The sequence below is a fragment of the Poecilia mexicana genome, unplaced genomic scaffold (genome assembly GCF_051168715.1).
Source record: "Poecilia mexicana isolate PSO_F unplaced genomic scaffold, ASM5116871v1 scaffold_2, whole genome shotgun sequence".
Lineage (NCBI taxonomy): Eukaryota > Metazoa > Chordata > Actinopteri > Cyprinodontiformes > Poeciliidae > Poecilia > Poecilia mexicana.
Window position 1 is genome coordinate 48,080,341 of NW_028263371.1, and position 16,955 is coordinate 48,097,295.

Here is a 16,955-nt window from a genome sequence, read left to right on the forward strand (position 1 = left end):
GAACTGGATGACAGTTTGATTATTAAGTTAGCTAAAATGTCTTTTTTTACAGTGACTATTCCATGTCAAATTCATTTTAAAAGATGAAGGAATGACACAAAATCCAGTCTAACTTTCATGTTGTAAGACAGAATTCAATATTGGATATCATGTGTGTAAAAGAAAGAAAACACTATGTATTTGGACTTTTGGCAATTTAAATCACTGGAAATCAGTTGTCACAATGTTATCTTAGTATTTAGCTACACGAGATACTGAGTTGTAGTATTATTAGCATACTTGCAACTGTAGTTTAATTCTACTGGATGTTTTGTCAACTAATGATTCTAGTTTTGACTTCTAGGAAAAGCAGAAAAGATTCTGATGATAGAGGAGTTGAAAGCCGCAGGGATGGGAAAATCTGTCAACAGGACGATTATTAGTCATACACTCCACAAATCTGGACTTAATGGAAGTGAAAAACCACATATGAAAGAAAGGCTAAGTCATCTGAAACACACAGTAAGCATATCATAAATTGGGTCAGTAAAGACCAAAAATTTGTTTCTTTTTTGTTTGAAACGCAACGCATGGGGGAAACACAAAACTCAGAATCCCCATGTAGTGAAACATAGTGGTGGCAACGTCATGGTGTGTGAACACATTTCTTAACCAGGATTGAAAAAGCTGTAAAAGGTTGTGTAAAGTTGGATGAACCTGCATACAGAGTTATTTTGGAACCTGTTAGAGTCCGCAAGACTTAAAACCAGATCAGAAACTCACTTTTAGCAAGATGAATAAAATGGAATGGTTTGAATTAAAGACTATTTAGGTACTCTTCAATTCAGTCTATAACTAAATATAACAAATAACCTGCACCAACACTTGGAGATTATTCTTCAGAGATGCACTCACTTTTGTTGACCTGAGTGCATATAAGAAGTGCACTTATTTTGTAATTATGTTATTTACATTCATTATTTTCATTTTGGTCAAACTCCAAATTTCAACACAACTTTACATTTTAAATGTAAAATATATTTAACAAAATGTTAAATATTAAATGATGTTTTGATCAATTACTCAGTGCTTTTTTACCGAATATATTTTTACTCTTACTTGAGTTCTGCACTACTTAATATTCTAGTCACACATAAGACGGACTAAACCTAGAAGTGTCTTGAGAAAATGTGTAAAACTTATACATATTTAAGATGATATTGCGTGTTTTATGAATTTGATAGGGAAAACACTTTGTTTAAGCATTGGTTGGAAAGCTAACACTAAGAAATATTAAGGTAATTACTTCGGTCACTATGAGCCAACCGTAAACGACAGCCATGTCAGTTGGTGGGAGCCAACTGCCAAGCGGATGATGTTTCTTCATTTTCCTGACCGTTACCTGTCTTCAGCCGGCTCATCACTGTGATATCCCTCCGCCCCGCGCAGCCGGGAGCCCCGCCTCGTGATGCTTACACCAAGCCGGGGAGGAGGAGCCAGGTAGCAGACACTGACACGTAACAGTCCTGCGTAGAATTTAAGGAAGAAGCTGCATCTTTTCTAAAAAACTCACTTTGATACAGCTGAGTCTCTTCAGACTTGATGAACTACCGAGCTGTCCCGTCCCAGAAGCCCCGTTAGAACGGCCTCTGGAAGCGACCGAAGCGGGACTAGCAGGCAGGAGCGGAGGGAGAGCCGACGTTTAAAATGAGATTTTCAGTGTTTATTTCTGTCCTGCGGTCGCTCGGCCCGGTGGTAATCGGCATTTCATTGGGCTTCACGTTGAGTTTGTTGAGCGTGAGCTGGACGGAAGAAGCGTGTCCCCTGGAGGGGAAGGAGGGCGAGGATGTGGCTTCGGGTCAGGATGGACTCCTCAAAGGAGCCCGAAAGCCCAGCTCCATTTCCACTGGCAACGATGTGGAGTCCGAAGAGGATTTCGAGCCAAGAATAGTCCCATACAAACAAGTCCAGCCGAGTGCTCCAAAGAAAGTTTTCAGGTCAGTTCAGGGTCACCGTTCATTCTGGATTTTCATACACGCTTCAAGTAATTTTACAGTGGGCTGTAATTTACTTAATACGAGGACTAGTTGATAAATCATGTCAGACCCCACATGGTGCAGATGTACAGGTGTCACAGTCTGGCCTGTAATTATAGGAGAATTAAGGTAACAACAGGCTAGTAATAACCAGGGGCGACCCTAGAAAGTTTTAGAAGAGGTGGCCATATGGGGGCCAGTGCCAAAACAGATGATTTTTAACTTTGTTTCCATAAAAAGTGGGATTAAAATGGCCATTATTAACTTGGTCTCACCACACAGTAAATATTCATAATAAGGTTTTATTGTTAACCACTTTAAACAGCAGTGTTAGTGAAGTCATTTTTTCATATTTTAGAAAGACAAAATAGGAGGAGAGTTTTTCTGAGCCTGCAAGCTAAAACAATTCACAACAAAATGGATTCTGATCATCCCTTATTTTTTCTGCAAAGTTGTTTTGAGGGTGTGTTGAAGAACATTTTTTAACTACTAAAACAAAACAACTTTAGTTCATGTGGTTTTGGGTTTAGGGTAAAAACAGGAGAGCTACAATGTTATAAAAGTTATAAAAGCATTAAAATTTTAGAGGTTGTGATCCAACAAAAGTAAAAAAAGCTACTTCAAAAACAGTGATGCTGCCAGAAGTTGCTCAACAAATGATATCTGAGGACTGTTCTGCTGTTTTCACAGTTGGAATAAATGTCAGGTTATTTATTTTGTTACATAGTGGTGATTGTTACTGTAGAATCTGACATTTTAAAGTAGAAGAAGCACAAAATATTCTGACCCAAGAGAAGAATAATCAACGTGCATTCTTTTTTTTTTTTTTCCTGACAAAACAACAGAGTTAAATTACAAAAGTTAAACAAATTAACAGCAGAATAATAAATCAACATGTGTTTAGTTGCTTTTTAAAAAATCTGCTGGTCTTCATGTATGTCAAACACAGTTTTGTCGGTGCTTCAGCAATATATTTTCAACTTTTAAGCAGACAAATGTGTTGTTTCTGTTCGAATCCTTCTGCAAAGCAAACCCTCTAGTTGAATTCTCAAGATAAAGAGTGCAACCTTTTTTTATTTTGGTATCAATTATCTTATCAGCTAGTGTCAAATGTGTTTGAAAACGGTTCCTAAATTATACCGGCCACTTCCACACCACCAGGTTCCTTCTGCTCGCCTCCACCAGTAGTAGTAACTATTACAAGACAATTTATGTTATCTGTCCTAAATCTAATTAAAATATGAAGCAAACCGTCAGACATTTGTAGATGCTTATTAATACTAGCCAGGCTTGAGGACTGAAGCTGAGGCTGACAAGGTGCCACTGTATGCCCACACACTGAAGGATGTCTAACTTACATTTTCTGCATAAGCAGGCAAACATTTCCAAGAACCTGTGGATAGAGACCTTGTTTGAACGTTAACCCTCACTCCCAAAAGTGGCTGAATTTTATTTCAGTCCCTTGAAATAGTTTTTAGGTTTAGGAGAAGGTTTTGCTAAAATTAAAGATGTAATTGTGTAAATTCCTTTAATTTATAGGCTGATTCTTCACAGAATAATAGGTAGTGGCATCTAATGATGCCCCTTCATGCCTGTACATTGCTATCTTGAAAACTCTTTTATGTTCAGCTACTTAGATTAGTTCAGTTTTTTTTTTAAACTGTGAATTATGGAAATAAACGGCTATAAAAGGCTCATATTGCACATATTATTCCAACTGTAATATGATAAACTGTGGCCCCTGATCAAACCAGAATAACTCTAATGCTCCCTATTGCTGGTCGATATTGTTTATTGGAGTCATAAAACCAAGTTTTTCTTTCAGAAGACCAAGAGTTGAACATTGAAAATGACTAAAAATGGAAATGAAACAAGTCCTGGTGATTACAACTTGATGGACGGCTCTCAAGTTATACCAGAAAAAGTCCAGAAATACTCATGATTTAGTTGCTTTACCTAACTTTAAAAAGATGGAAACCAAACCTAAAGTAATTTTACAGTTGTGTTTGTCATACATCTGATGAAAGCCATTATGGATAATGGCTTGTTCATGCAACCAGTAGAAGTAGACCAGTTTTCCTTTTAAGTTGTGAACTCTTCTAAATGCTACTATTTGCAGATAATGTTGCTCTATTATTAGATGAATCATCAAATGGGCATGACTCTAAACTGGGTCCTCAAAGATGCCATGTGGGTTAAAAACAGGAAATAAAGTTTGGCTGCGCTGCTGGTTTTGATGAATCGCTTTGCGAGTTCTTACAAGTTTAAATTTCTAAAGAAGCAGTAATTTCCTTTGCTAGTGTTTCCATGTGTGTCACAACGATTGACATGTCTAGGGCTTCAGCCGAAGCTTGTGAAATCACTCAACCCGCTGAGCTGGTTTTAATAAACTGAATGTAAGAGTTCATGCAGCCAGCTGTCCTGTTGCCTTCTGTTGTATTTTAGGTACTTTAGGCATCGGCTGGTATGAGGATACCACAGTTTCAAGGTGTAAATGCGAAATTTTAAAATAAAAATGCAGAGCATTATCTGATTTTTAAATCCAAAAAACAACAATTAATCCTATTGTTGCTAAAATAATGCAACATATTTATGATCACACTTTTTGATAATGTTAGGTACAATGTTTATTTGGCATAATTTTAGAAAAGTTTGCAAATAAATCCACGTTTTCTTTACTCCTCTCTCTTTTTTTTTAATTATTTTAATGCCCTTACTTTCTGTTTTAGTTTTGGATGATTTTCTTTCCTTTTATCTTTCTGTTTATTGTTTTTATGTACAAGAAGTGAAATGTTTTGGGTTTTATATTGTAATTATTTATGAAGTTTAGTTTATTTTGATCTATAGGTCAGGTGTAAATATAAGCGTTGTGCTTCTGCTAAGGTTTGACAATAAATCAGTAACAACATATGTCGCGATTGAGACATGATCTATATCGATATGTCTGATAGAATATTCAATATATAAAATATTCTCTGAACTCTGATTCAGAACTGCAGAGAATTCTGGGGGATGTAGGCAAAAGAAAGACTTTAACCGCTAAACCTTTCACAGCCAGAAGATTGGTGGAATGAACTAACTCACCTTTGGTTACCTAGCAACTCACTCATTCTTTGGTTACCTAGCAACTCACTCATTCTTTGGTTACCTAGCAACTCACTCATTCTTTGGTTACCTAGCAACAACTTGAGTAACTTGCGCAGCAGCAGTTAAAGGTTTTTCCCACTGTTTCTCGTAGCTTTTTCAAAGTAAACCACACCGACGTGGAGTGAGAACTGTGGATAAAAGTGGAAAGGTATCACCATTTTGTCAGTATTTCATATATTTAAAACAAAATACTGATCAGTGATTATCTACATGAAACATTTATATTGTGGTGTATTTTTTTAGCCATATCATCCAGCGCTACCTTCTGGCTGAACATTATCAGTCAAGTTGTTTAAAATGTTGGAGCGTTTTGAAGTATTGTGATGACTCCCTGAATAAATAACAAAAATCAGTCAAACTATCAAACCGCTGTATTGATCCAGTCGTTCTCCGCCTTGTTTCTCAGGGCTAAGTACATAAGCACGGAGCTTGGCATGCGGGAGCGCCTGTTCGTTGGAGTCCTGACCTCCAAAAACACCATCAACACCCTCGGTGTGGCGGTGAACCGCACCATCAGCCACCACCTGGACATCGTGGTCTTCTTCACCGGCTCCCGCAACCGCAAAGTCCCCCACGGCATGTTTGTGATCTCCCACGGAGATGAGAGGCTGATCTGGAACATGTTTCAGACCATCAGGTATGTCTTAGACCACTACGTGAACGAGTACGACTGGTTCTACTTCGTCCAAGACGACGCCTACACCGAAGCCGACCGGATCAGAGAGCTGGTGGAGCACCTGAGCGTGGATCGAGAGCTGTATATGGGCAGTCCTGAAGAGTTCATCGGAGGGGAGATGGAAGGGAAGTACTGCTACGGGGGGTTTGGGTACCTCCTGTCACGCAGCTTGCTCCTGCGGCTTCAACCCTTCCTGGAAAACTGCAGGAACGACATCCTGAGCTCCAGGCCAGATGAGTGGCTCGGAAGATGCATCATCGATTACACCAGCACCAACTGTGTCAGTGAATATGAGGTAAGTTGACTTAAACTCACTCTTCTTTTCTTTTCTCAAAGGGGGTGACCACCAGAGGGCGCTGTGGGGGCCTTAGAAAGTCGGAGAGAAAATGAGAAAAACATGCAAAAATAAAAGCAAGTTCAATCCCATGAGTTTCTTCAACATAATATGGGTTTTCTGTTTTTGATAACTTAAAAAAATGTAAAAAGTTAAAATGATTGATTTTTAAATGTAAATTCTGAAATGAAATTTAAATTAATCAAGATGCTTTTCTCCTCAAACCAGCATAACAAGCTGGTTTGAGGAATTGAACTTGATTGTAGAAACAGGGAAATTTTTACAAGCATATAAACTTCTTATTCAAGTATCTTGATTGGCAAGAAGTCATAGAAAATTATCCTGAAAAAAGAAGAAAGAAAGGCAGTGAAAAACATGAATGCCATGTAATGTGTATTATAATAGAAAATATGCATAAAGCATATTTAACTAAACAAAAATTTCTAAAAAGAGAAAGACCAAATGAAGCCTCCAGCAGCCCCTCTGTGGGAATAAATTAAAATTTGATGTGATTAATATAAAATATAAGAAAGAGGGAATTGTGTTGACAAATTTAATTATCTGGTAATGGATGCAAAATTTTCTGCTACATCTAAAGTCAGAAGGTATGAGGTTAGCATTTATGCTAAATGAATATAATAATTATGGAATAGTGAAAAACCGTCAAAATGTTTGTTTCTTTATATATACCCTGGTTTGAAAACAGGGTCCTGGTCAGAGGTTAATGCTCTTTGGGGAAAAATTTGCGAACTCCTGGCTTTCAACACGAACATGAAGGTATAAAAGATGTTTTTTACATGAGAGCAGATGAAAGGAAGCAGTCTGTAGTTTAAACGAATGTTAAGCTGTAAAAACGAAGAAGAGTCATCTGGGACAGCTGGCTGCAGCGGGGGGTTCTGCTCCTCACAAGGAAAACATAACCATCCCTGCAGAAATCATTACTTTGCACTAGCACTGAGAGACAGCTCTATAGATCTGCAATTACGGCGCTAGCAAAGAGATGGTATTCATATTACAGAGGAGAGGGCTCGTGCCCTTTAACTCCCCGCTGCACCCGGGGCATTACAGGGCAGGTAAACAGGGGACACAGCTGAGAGGTTAGCTTAGGTTCAATGGTGTGAAAATCCCCTGTGGGTCAACATGCTCTGCTCCTATAATGTCATTAGCATTTAAGGTCAAACAGGCTTTGTCCCAGGGCCTGCAGGGAGGTTTTTTGTTTGTCTTTCAGCACAGTTTGCTTCAGTTCTTCTAGTTTTAATGTTTTATTTACAAACAAATACAGTGCACTGCAAATAATTAGTTAAATATTTTTTAGTTTTTGCTTTTTTTGTCACACTAGTTTCAAAGATAACCTGAGTAAATACAAAGTTCAGTTTGTAATTGATTCAGTTTATTTGGGAAAAAGACTATTGAAACCAACCAGAAAATAATTGCATCCCTTGGTAAATCTTGAATTATTTTGTTCAGTGTACATTTTTTATCCACATCGTTTCAGTAGAACCTGTGTGAACGCATGAAGTAGGCTAGTTTCTCCATTAAGGTGCCAAAACTCTGGGACTCCTCAAGCATTCATGAAAAACGGCTTCATAACGGTGTAATCACAAATTCTGCTCTGAGTCAGAAAATCCTGAAAGGTAACATCCTTCAGGGCTCCAACGATTAATCGACTTAAATGTGATTAATCGATTACTGAAATAATAATCAACTAATTTAGTAATCGATTAATCGTTAACTGGACGATACAAAGTCAAACAAAGTGTTATTTTTGCTGAAAAACATAACACAGTCAGAGCTAAAACTCTACAAAAACATTTTGCATCTAAGTTAAAACCCTTCTTTGTCTGTAAACTTCTTGTATCTAAAACTACTCAGTTTTAGCTTCACCTGATTCAAATTCTGCAAAAAAAAAAAAAAAAGTTAAAATAAAATAAAACATTTCCTATTAAACTCCTTTTGGTATCCATCTATTAATCCAAAAATAGTCCACAGATTAGTAGATAATGTTTTGTTTTTTACATCTTTTGCCATAAGTGACCAGGTGTACAGTTAAAAAAAGGAATTTTCATTTTATTTACATAAAAAAGTTATTTAAATATTTGCATTTTTTAAATGTATTTTCAAAAAATGCTTAAGTAGTTAAATAACAAATCTGCAGAATGTGCCACTTTTTTTTTATTCGATTAATCAATTAATCATCAGAATAATTGATTACTATAATCATAGTTGGTTGCAGCCCTAATGTCCTTTAGTTCATGACCTTGAAGACCAGAAAGGCAATAATCTAAACGTAAACCAGCAGATCTACCTCTGAATGGCTCAAAAATTAAAAATGTATAGTGTTGGAGTGGTCTAGTCAAAGTCTGTACCTAAATCAGATGAATATGTTGTGAAAAACCTTCAGTATGGACGAATTTTAAAAAATCTGCAGAGAAGACTAATTGGAAGATATTCCAAATGCTTGAAGGTATTTGTGGTTTGTTTGATGATCTTAAACATTTAGGAATAAAAAAGCAGCTTATAAGGAGGTAAAGACTTTACCAGAGCATGTTGTAACTTAAGTGAATTTGTTTTTTTTGACTCACCCAACTGATATGTAAATGCTTTTTATTCCCATTTTTCCTGCTTGGCTGCTGGCCAAGCTGCAAGTCTTCTTGTTGCACAATTGAGAGGGAGTAACTGGGCTATCAGAAGAGCCCCGAGCCAGCAGGGCTCAACTTAGCCCTTTAGATAATGGAGACAAGCAGGCAGGGGGAAGTTAACAGGCCTGGAATAGTTGAGAAAACAGCTTGAACACAGAGCCAGACATCATTTTTTTTCCTGTACAAAGGGAACGCTGATGCCAATTAGGCACGGACAATGCTTCACTAAGTGTTGGGCTACAGGCTGTAAGCTGTTGGCAAACACTGGTAATAGAGCGGCCTCGCTGCTTAGCTAAGCGCTTCCTCCGTTCTTTCTTCTCTTAATGGCTTCATCAGATTCTTTTCAGGGGTTTTTTCAGCTGATTATGTCCTCAGTCACATCTTTTGTTTTATTTCGAAGTTCCTGTGAATTTGTCAAAGAGCAAACATGGTTGCTAGCCCCGCAGTGAAAGTCAGTTTTTCTTTTTAGCATCACTGTGAAGCTTCAGCTCACTGAGCAAACTTTCCCGTGGAGATGAGCCCGATACGCTGTCTAGTTGGCACAAAATGTTTGAAAGGAAGTAACGCTCCGTAACAACCAGGCCTGGAACGGCATTCGGCGTATTTCTGTCATGCCATCACGTCTCATGAAGAGCGCTCTTTGTTTGTCTTCTTTGCAGGGACTCGAGTACCACCATTACGAGCTCGGAAAAAACTCGGACCCAAATAAAGAGCAGAATGAGAAGTTCAAGAGAGCCCTGACTGTTCATCCCGTGTCTGACCCCGAACAAATGTACCGGCTGCACCGATACTTCTCCGAGATTGAGCTGCAGAAGACTTACAATGAGATCGCTAAGCTGCAGGTAAGCAGATTGCCAAGAGTCACAAATCACCTGCGAGTCCGTCGGAAATTCAATCTCGTCTTATCATTATTCCCCCCGCAAAACGCAAAAACAGAAGATCTGAGTAGAATATCAGCAAAAAGATCATTTATTTCAGTTCAGACATGAATCTGATTCACTGCATACAGATTGATGCATTTCAATGACTAGGGCTGAAACGATTAATCGTGATTAGACTGTGCCATTTTTTATTCAACTAGTCATCAGAATAATTGATAAATTAATCGATTACCAGAAGTAGTTGCTAGTTGCAGCCCCAATTATGACTTTTCATTAATGTCAGCCCAAAATGCAGTTTCTCAAAAAAATTACAATTCTACATAAGAGAAGCAAAAAATAGTATTAATACAGACATGTGAACCTGATGAAAAGGTCTGAGGTGTTTTTTATTTTTCGATATGTTATCTTGTTTAAGCGACGCTCCATTTAATAGTTTTGTGCTCATTTCAAACGCTGTGATGACATGTTCATTTTTAGATTTCCAAATGAAACCCAATCTTTACTTTAATCTGAAAGGAGAACTAAAAAGTGTTTTGCTTAAAAAAAACCCAAAACATTATGTTTGGTTTGTTTATTATGTTTGATAAACCTTTATTTGCAACTCAACTTATGAGAAACTTAACATTTTTAAATGTAACTCTGAAACTTACAAAATCCTTAATTGAGCAGATTTTTCTTTGACTTTTTCTTTCCACTCAACTTTCTATGAATTTACTTCCTTACTACAGACTGTAAGAAGGTGAAGCAGTGACATTTTGTACAGTTTTGGCTTCCTTGTTTTTTCAGAAATTGCACATTAATTAGTTAGCAATTAATAAATTTCTAAATTTGATGGCAATTATTTCAGTAATCGATTAATCGTTTCAGCCATAATTAAAATAGACACATTTTTCAATGGTATTAAAAAAACCTCTTGTTGTGTGTCCGCAGGCGGAGATAAAAAATGTCAGCGTTCTCGCTTTTGAAGGCAACCGAAGCGCCCAGTGGCCAGTCGGGGTCAATCCGCCTTTTGAGGCTAAATCTCGGTTTGAAGTTCTGAAATGGGAGTACTTCACAGAGGAGGAGATTTACTCCTGCATCGACGGCGCTCCTAAGTGTGAGTTGCGGGGTATCGATAAACTGGATGTGGCTGAGGTCATAGACACAGCCATAGAGGAGCTGAACAAAAAGTACATGCCCACTTTACATCTGAAGAAGCAGCAGCTGATTAACGGATACAGACGCTTCGACCCCACCAGGGGCATGGAGTACACCTTAGACCTTCAGCTGGAGGTCGTCAATCAGAAGGGTCACAGCCGCTCCATCACCAAGAGAGTCCACCTGGTGCGACCCCTGAGCCTCATAGAGATCATTCCCATGCCCTACGTCACCGAAGCGACCAGGGTCCACATCATTATACCTCTGACTGCAGAAGAGCGCAGCTACGTCAACCATTTCCTGGAAGTCTTTGCCTCCAACGCCTTTGAGACGAGCGAAAACGCCATCCTCACATTTCTGTTCATTTACGACCCAGAGGAGGCTCAACACGTGAACCACAACGACATATTTATCGACGTGAAGAATCAGATAAATGTTTACGAACGAAAATACCCCACGGTGAAAATCCCCTGGATCAGCGTCAAGACGGAGATACCGTCCCAGATTAAGTTCATGGACATCATCTCCAAAAAGCACCCGGTGGACACTTTGTTCTTCCTGGCGCACGTCAACACAAACATCAACGCCGAGTTTCTCAACCGCTGCCGCATGAACTCCATAAACAACTGGCAGGTCTTCTTCCCCATCCACTTCCAGGAGTACAACCCCGATGTTTCCTACCACAACCAGCCGCCCCCAGCCACAGTCGACCTGGTGAAGGACGCCGGACATTTTGACCGCAGGTCATTCGACGAGGCGTGCTTTTACAACTCCGACTACATGGCGACGCGATCCCGCATGGTGGCGGACGTCCAGGAGAACGAGGACATCCTTGAAAGCCTGGACATTTATGACATTTTTGTGAAGTATTCCGGTCTGCACGTATTCAGAGCTGTTGAGCCAGCGCTGCACCAGCAGTACCGCTACCAGTCCTGCAACCCCAAACTCAGCGAAGACATCTACCACCGGTGTATTCAGAGCAACATGGAGGGCCTCGGGTCCCGATCGCAACTCGCCATGCTGCTTTTCGAGCAAGAACAAGGAAACAGTACTTGAAGCATTTCACCTGCTTTATTTTCGTAAAACGGACTGAAGATGTTGGAGTCGGTTGAAAAAAGCAACAAGTCTTCCACCAGCTTTAAGTCCAACCCAACGGTTCTCCCTAAAGGCTGTTTGTCAGCTTTGTCTTTTTTAGCTAGTTTTGATAAACAGATGCAACACAGGTTTATAATGAAACCAAACGTGTTAGCTATGCTGACAAATATAAAAATTGCAATAAGCAGTTTTGACCACTAGGGGAGGCATAGAAACCAGAGACTCGTGGCTTTGCGGTAGCTTTGAGGAGTTTGTGTCGTCTCCTCAGCATTCAGGTGGAAATTGCTACCAAAGACTGAGAATACTCAGGGGTAGGCATGGGCCGGCTGCTGTACGTCCAGTTTAAATTTCTTCCATTGAAATCTAACTAAACTAGTTGCTGCACACTGCCAGTCGGGTGGCTGAAAGAAGACCACTTCTTTTCTCTTGAGCCTACAAGAACAAATTTAGATTTGGAAAGTAAAGTAGCTCCAACAAACACACTTACTCATAAATACAGTTGGCAACCATCTTTAGTCAGCAAACATTGGACATACATTGACTTTTTAGGACTGAATTGAAAAACGTATTAAAAGTAGAAATTTTTTTAGGCTATTCAACTAAATTTGGCCCAAACAGATTCTTAAATTAAGTCTTTGCTGCCCATCTTTAGGTATCAGTAGATATGTTTGTGTTGACATATTTTCACTCTATTATCCATATTTTAACATTGTTTACACCCAATCCAATGTCGTTTTTTCAATGTTTATTCGATGGAAATGTGTTTGGGACAGAGTGAAATATTCAACCTGACTACTCTAGCAGAAAGGCATAAGAGGCAAGGGTTACTTGAAAATTACCCCAACATTTATTCATTAAATTTTTATGTTAAATTCAATATTGCAGTTCACAACAAACTATAATATTTTATCTCAGTAGGAATTAAAGAAATGCAATAATGTTACTTTTTTTTTCCTTTAAATATTTTTCAGATGCTGTGAGAAGACCGGCCCATGCCTAGTTAGGAGTAATTATATTAATTGGTCACAATTAGAAGGAGGTAGTTTCCTTTTGGGAACATTAGCTTAGATTAGCTGAGAAAGCTAACAAACATGTCTTTTAAAAGTATTAGCACCCCTTGAACTTTTTTTTTTGCATTTTTCTCACATTGCAACCACAAACTTTGATATGTTTTATTTAGATTTGTAGAATATTACATGGAGTACTGTATAACTGTGAAGGTTATGCATGATGCTTCTACATTTCACTAGATTCATTAATAGTTAGTTTTAAAGGGGCGGTAAAACGTATTTTCCACACATTTTTATAACACCATCAAATAATTATGTTACCTTCAGTTATTAAAAATGCAGCATATGAAATATTACACCTTGAAATTGGGTCTCTGTCTTTTTAAGAAACGCTTACTCTTCCTGACACTTCCCCTATATCATGTTACGACATTAAAACATAAAAAGATTTTAAAAAAGTTGATTTTAAAGTATTTTGTATCCTCTACCTGGTTTAACTGTAAAGTGTCCCCACAGCATGATGCTTCCACCATAATGCATTTCGCTTTTAGTATTTTAGTATTTTTTAAGGTTTTATTAACACCAGATTTCATTTTTTTTACATTTTATAAACCATGTACTTATTCTCTACTTTATCCCTCAAATAAAACGGTTTGTGGTTGCATTAAAAAGAGCATTAAAACGTTCAAGGGGAAATGATGCTTTTTGGAATGTGCATCTTGGTTGTGTTACATTCTGATGAATGAAATGCTTTTCGTTTGGATAGAGTGAGCTAATGCAGTAGGTATGTTGGGTTTGGAAACCAATTAACCAAAAACAATAAGCGGTTTGTAATTAAAAGATTTCATTGCTGCTTCTCAGAGGGGTTTGACTTATGAGCAGTGACTGGTTTGCTTTTTGAGGATGCCCTTTGATTTAATCCGTATCATTAAATTGGAAGTTAATGTTTTATTTTATTTCCAACGGTACATTGCACCACTGCTTGTGTGCCCCAGTTCTTGCACTTTTGATACTTAACTGGTTTGAGTATTCACAGAAGTGTGTTTGTATAACGTGCCTTGACAAAGACATTTCATATGTTGGCTGTCTTGTTATATATATATATATATATATATATATATATATATATATATATATATATATATATATATATATATATATATATATATATATATATATATATATATATATATATATATATATATATATAAGTGGTATTTTGGTGGTATTTGTTGAACTCGTATGGCTGGGAGAGTGGAGCTTTCTGTGTGTTTATAACGCCTGCCACAGCTGGGAGACTGAAGTGGGGTCTCGGTTGAGTTTTTATTGCAAACTTGGACATACCATGAACTCGACCATCTGCAGGCTGAACGTAACGTGTGCCTCGAAGCCAGGAGGAGCTCTCTGGAAAGCATCTGTTGGGTTTGATTTATGAAGACTTGACTTACTGGAAATGTTTCTTATTGAACATTTTTTTTAATGGTACAAAACAAACAAGCCCTACGAATAATGACGTTGTTACTGTCTGGATGTCGGGATATATTTTAATTACATTAGAAATATTTTTCTACGTCAACAGAAGCAGAAATTGGAGAAGGTTTAGCTGTTCCGAAGTGCTTTGGATGATTTTTTATTTTTTGCTAAATATGGTGTGTTTGAACTCCAGATGTTGTGAAATGCAGTAGGAGGTTTCTTCTGTCTCTGAGCAGTAATGGATGTATTAGTGCTGGACAGCAGTTATTTATTAGTACATTAAAATGTGCAATATTACAGATAACACAGCTGGACAGGCAGCTTTTAGGCGACGGGATTTTAAATTTCAAAGACATTTTTTGTTTCTTCAAGTGCAGCGGTGTGTATATCACAGTACTGTTCATGACTCGTACCTTCTGTTTGAGGCAGAGTAAATACACTGTAATTTCGCTGACAGGCCCTTTTAATGTATTTTGCTCGCTGTAGACACTTTTTCATCACATTTGCTTTGAAATACATAAAACCGAGGCGAGTCCTTTTATTTAACTGTAATTGGATTTAATATATATGTTGGAGACACTACAGCCGCCGTGGTGGTCCGCCGCGTTTCTTTTCTGTTTTATTCACAGTGTGAGCACAGATCATTAAGTTCATTTTTATGCTGATTTTTTTTTATATATATCTTCTAACTTGGTGTGAATGTTTTCCTGAAGAGTCTTCCAGAGAAATCACTGTGAAATAATGAGGTTGAGATTAAAATATGAAGTTACTGAAATGTTCTGTTTTCTTGCCTTTCTGTCAGCATGAAAGGTCTGGATCACAAGTGTCAAACTCGAGGCCCGGGGGCCAAATCCGATCCACCACAGCTTTTTATGTGGCCCTGTAAATCCTAGATTAAATGCTAAATGTGCTTAAATATTATTTTATCAATCAAATCAGTGCAGTTTTTATCTGTTTACTGCCAAATTATGTCAATCAGTCCCTCCGTTTTTTTGCAAATTATTGTGGAAATTCAAGCAAAATCAACAAATCCCCACACTTTTTTTCACTAATATTTAAGTGGTAGCTTATTCTAAAACGTTCTTACTTATACTAAACAGCTGCCTCATTCTTAATTGATGTCAGCTTATAGTCCGTGATCTGTACAGTGAGTAATAAAAAGTCACATTTACCGTCATAAATAAGTGCAAATATTTCCAAATTAGTACCACAAACACTTTGATTTTTATTGCAAAAAATCACAAAACAATCGTAAAATCCAGGAGGGACTGTAAAGATGTTCTATTTTATTTAATTTTAAGAATTAATTGATATTTTAACAGTTTGTGAACGGGTTTCGTCAATACATTCTGGCACAATTCGCCCTTTAAGAGGGTTTATAATCTTGATTTGGCCCAAATCGAAAATGAGTTTGACACCGCTGGTCTAGAATCAAGTGAGGCGTCGGATTAATTGTCCCGTGTGGCTGAACGAAGGCTCCTTATGTATTTTTAATGATTTATTTATCTGTCACATCACCTAAATAACAGTATTTTCTGCATTCATGACATTCTTTGTACACTCCATTTTTAAACATCTTTCTACAGCAAGTTATGTTTTATTTTCTTGTTTTTTGTGGTCCTAAAGTCATTTTGATATGTTGAGTTCATTCCACATTTATTTCCACAAGGAGCTGAAGTTTTCCCTTTGCACCCCATTCACTGGTTTGTACTGTTTTCACACACATTGGTACTTTTTAAACCAAAGCGGTACATTTTGGTTAATGCACATGACGTGTAATTGAGTGCTGTAATTCTCAATAAACTGTGAATCATTGTAATTTTTCTAAATAAATAATTTTAAATATTTATCTGTGTGTTTGTGTGTCAAAATTCAAAATAAGAGCTGTAAAAATGGCATATTTTTCTGAATATGATTTATTTTAACATATTTCTGTAGAAAACATGAAAATAATTTTTTATATATATATTTATATGTAATAGGGTTTTGTTTTAGCAATATTATAAATGTGAAGTTTATCAAAATGTATTTTTTTTATTTATTTTGTTTAGTCAACAAGTTGTTTCTCCAGACATTTATTGGTGTTTGCTCTTGGCAGTTGGTGGTTACCGTAGCAACCGGTAACTGATGGCTCCTCCCCCTTTTTTCAGTTGCTGTTTGTAACTGAGGGGCAGAAGCTGCTGGACTGATGTTAACCACCAACTTGATTTCCTCTTTTGTTAGAATAAATACAGAGAACCTGAATGTGTCTGTCGTGAAGTCGACCTACTGGACCTGAGACGAACACAGACGGGTTACACCTGGTGCCGTGACCCGGATTTGAATCGGGGGGATTGCTGCTCTGGAAATAATTAAGAGCCCACTGCACTGAACCCCATTGAAAACCTCATGGCTATTTCACCAAATACTGATTTCTGAACTCTTCCCGAGTTAAAACATTAGTATTGTTTTCTTTGCATTATTTGAGGTCTGAAAGCACTGCATCTTTTTCGTTATTTTGACCATTTCTCTTTTTCTGCAAATAAATACTAAATATTTGCTTGCAATA

General features: G+C 37.6%; 1 protein-coding gene across 1 annotated transcript; it reads left to right on the forward strand.

The window, feature by feature from the left end:
- Positions 1 to 1,483: 1,483 nt before the first annotated feature.
- Positions 1,484 to 16,254, forward strand: chpfa (chondroitin polymerizing factor a). The gene is made up of 4 exons (XM_015001833.2): positions 1,484 to 1,976; positions 5,569 to 6,133; positions 9,471 to 9,653; positions 10,623 to 16,254. The coding sequence occupies exons 1-4, from the start codon at positions 1,687 to 1,689 to the stop codon at positions 11,883 to 11,885; spliced, it is 2,301 nt and encodes a 766-aa protein (XP_014857319.2). The 5' UTR covers positions 1,484 to 1,686; the 3' UTR covers positions 11,886 to 16,254.
- The last annotated feature ends 701 nt before the right edge of the window (positions 16,255 to 16,955 follow it).

Excerpts from the sequence above, each read along its gene's own strand:
- chpfa (XM_015001833.2), top strand. The coding sequence starts at position 1,687 with ATGAGATTTTCAGTGTTTATTTCTGTCCTGCGGTCGCTCGGCCCGGTG. Across the intron at positions 1,977-5,568 it reads GCTCCAAAGAAAGTTTTCAG|GGCTAAGTACATAAGCACGG; the intron begins GTCAGTTCAGGG and ends CTTGTTTCTCAG. Across the intron at positions 9,654-10,622 it reads ATGAGATCGCTAAGCTGCAG|GCGGAGATAAAAAATGTCAG; the intron begins GTAAGCAGATTG and ends GTGTGTCCGCAG.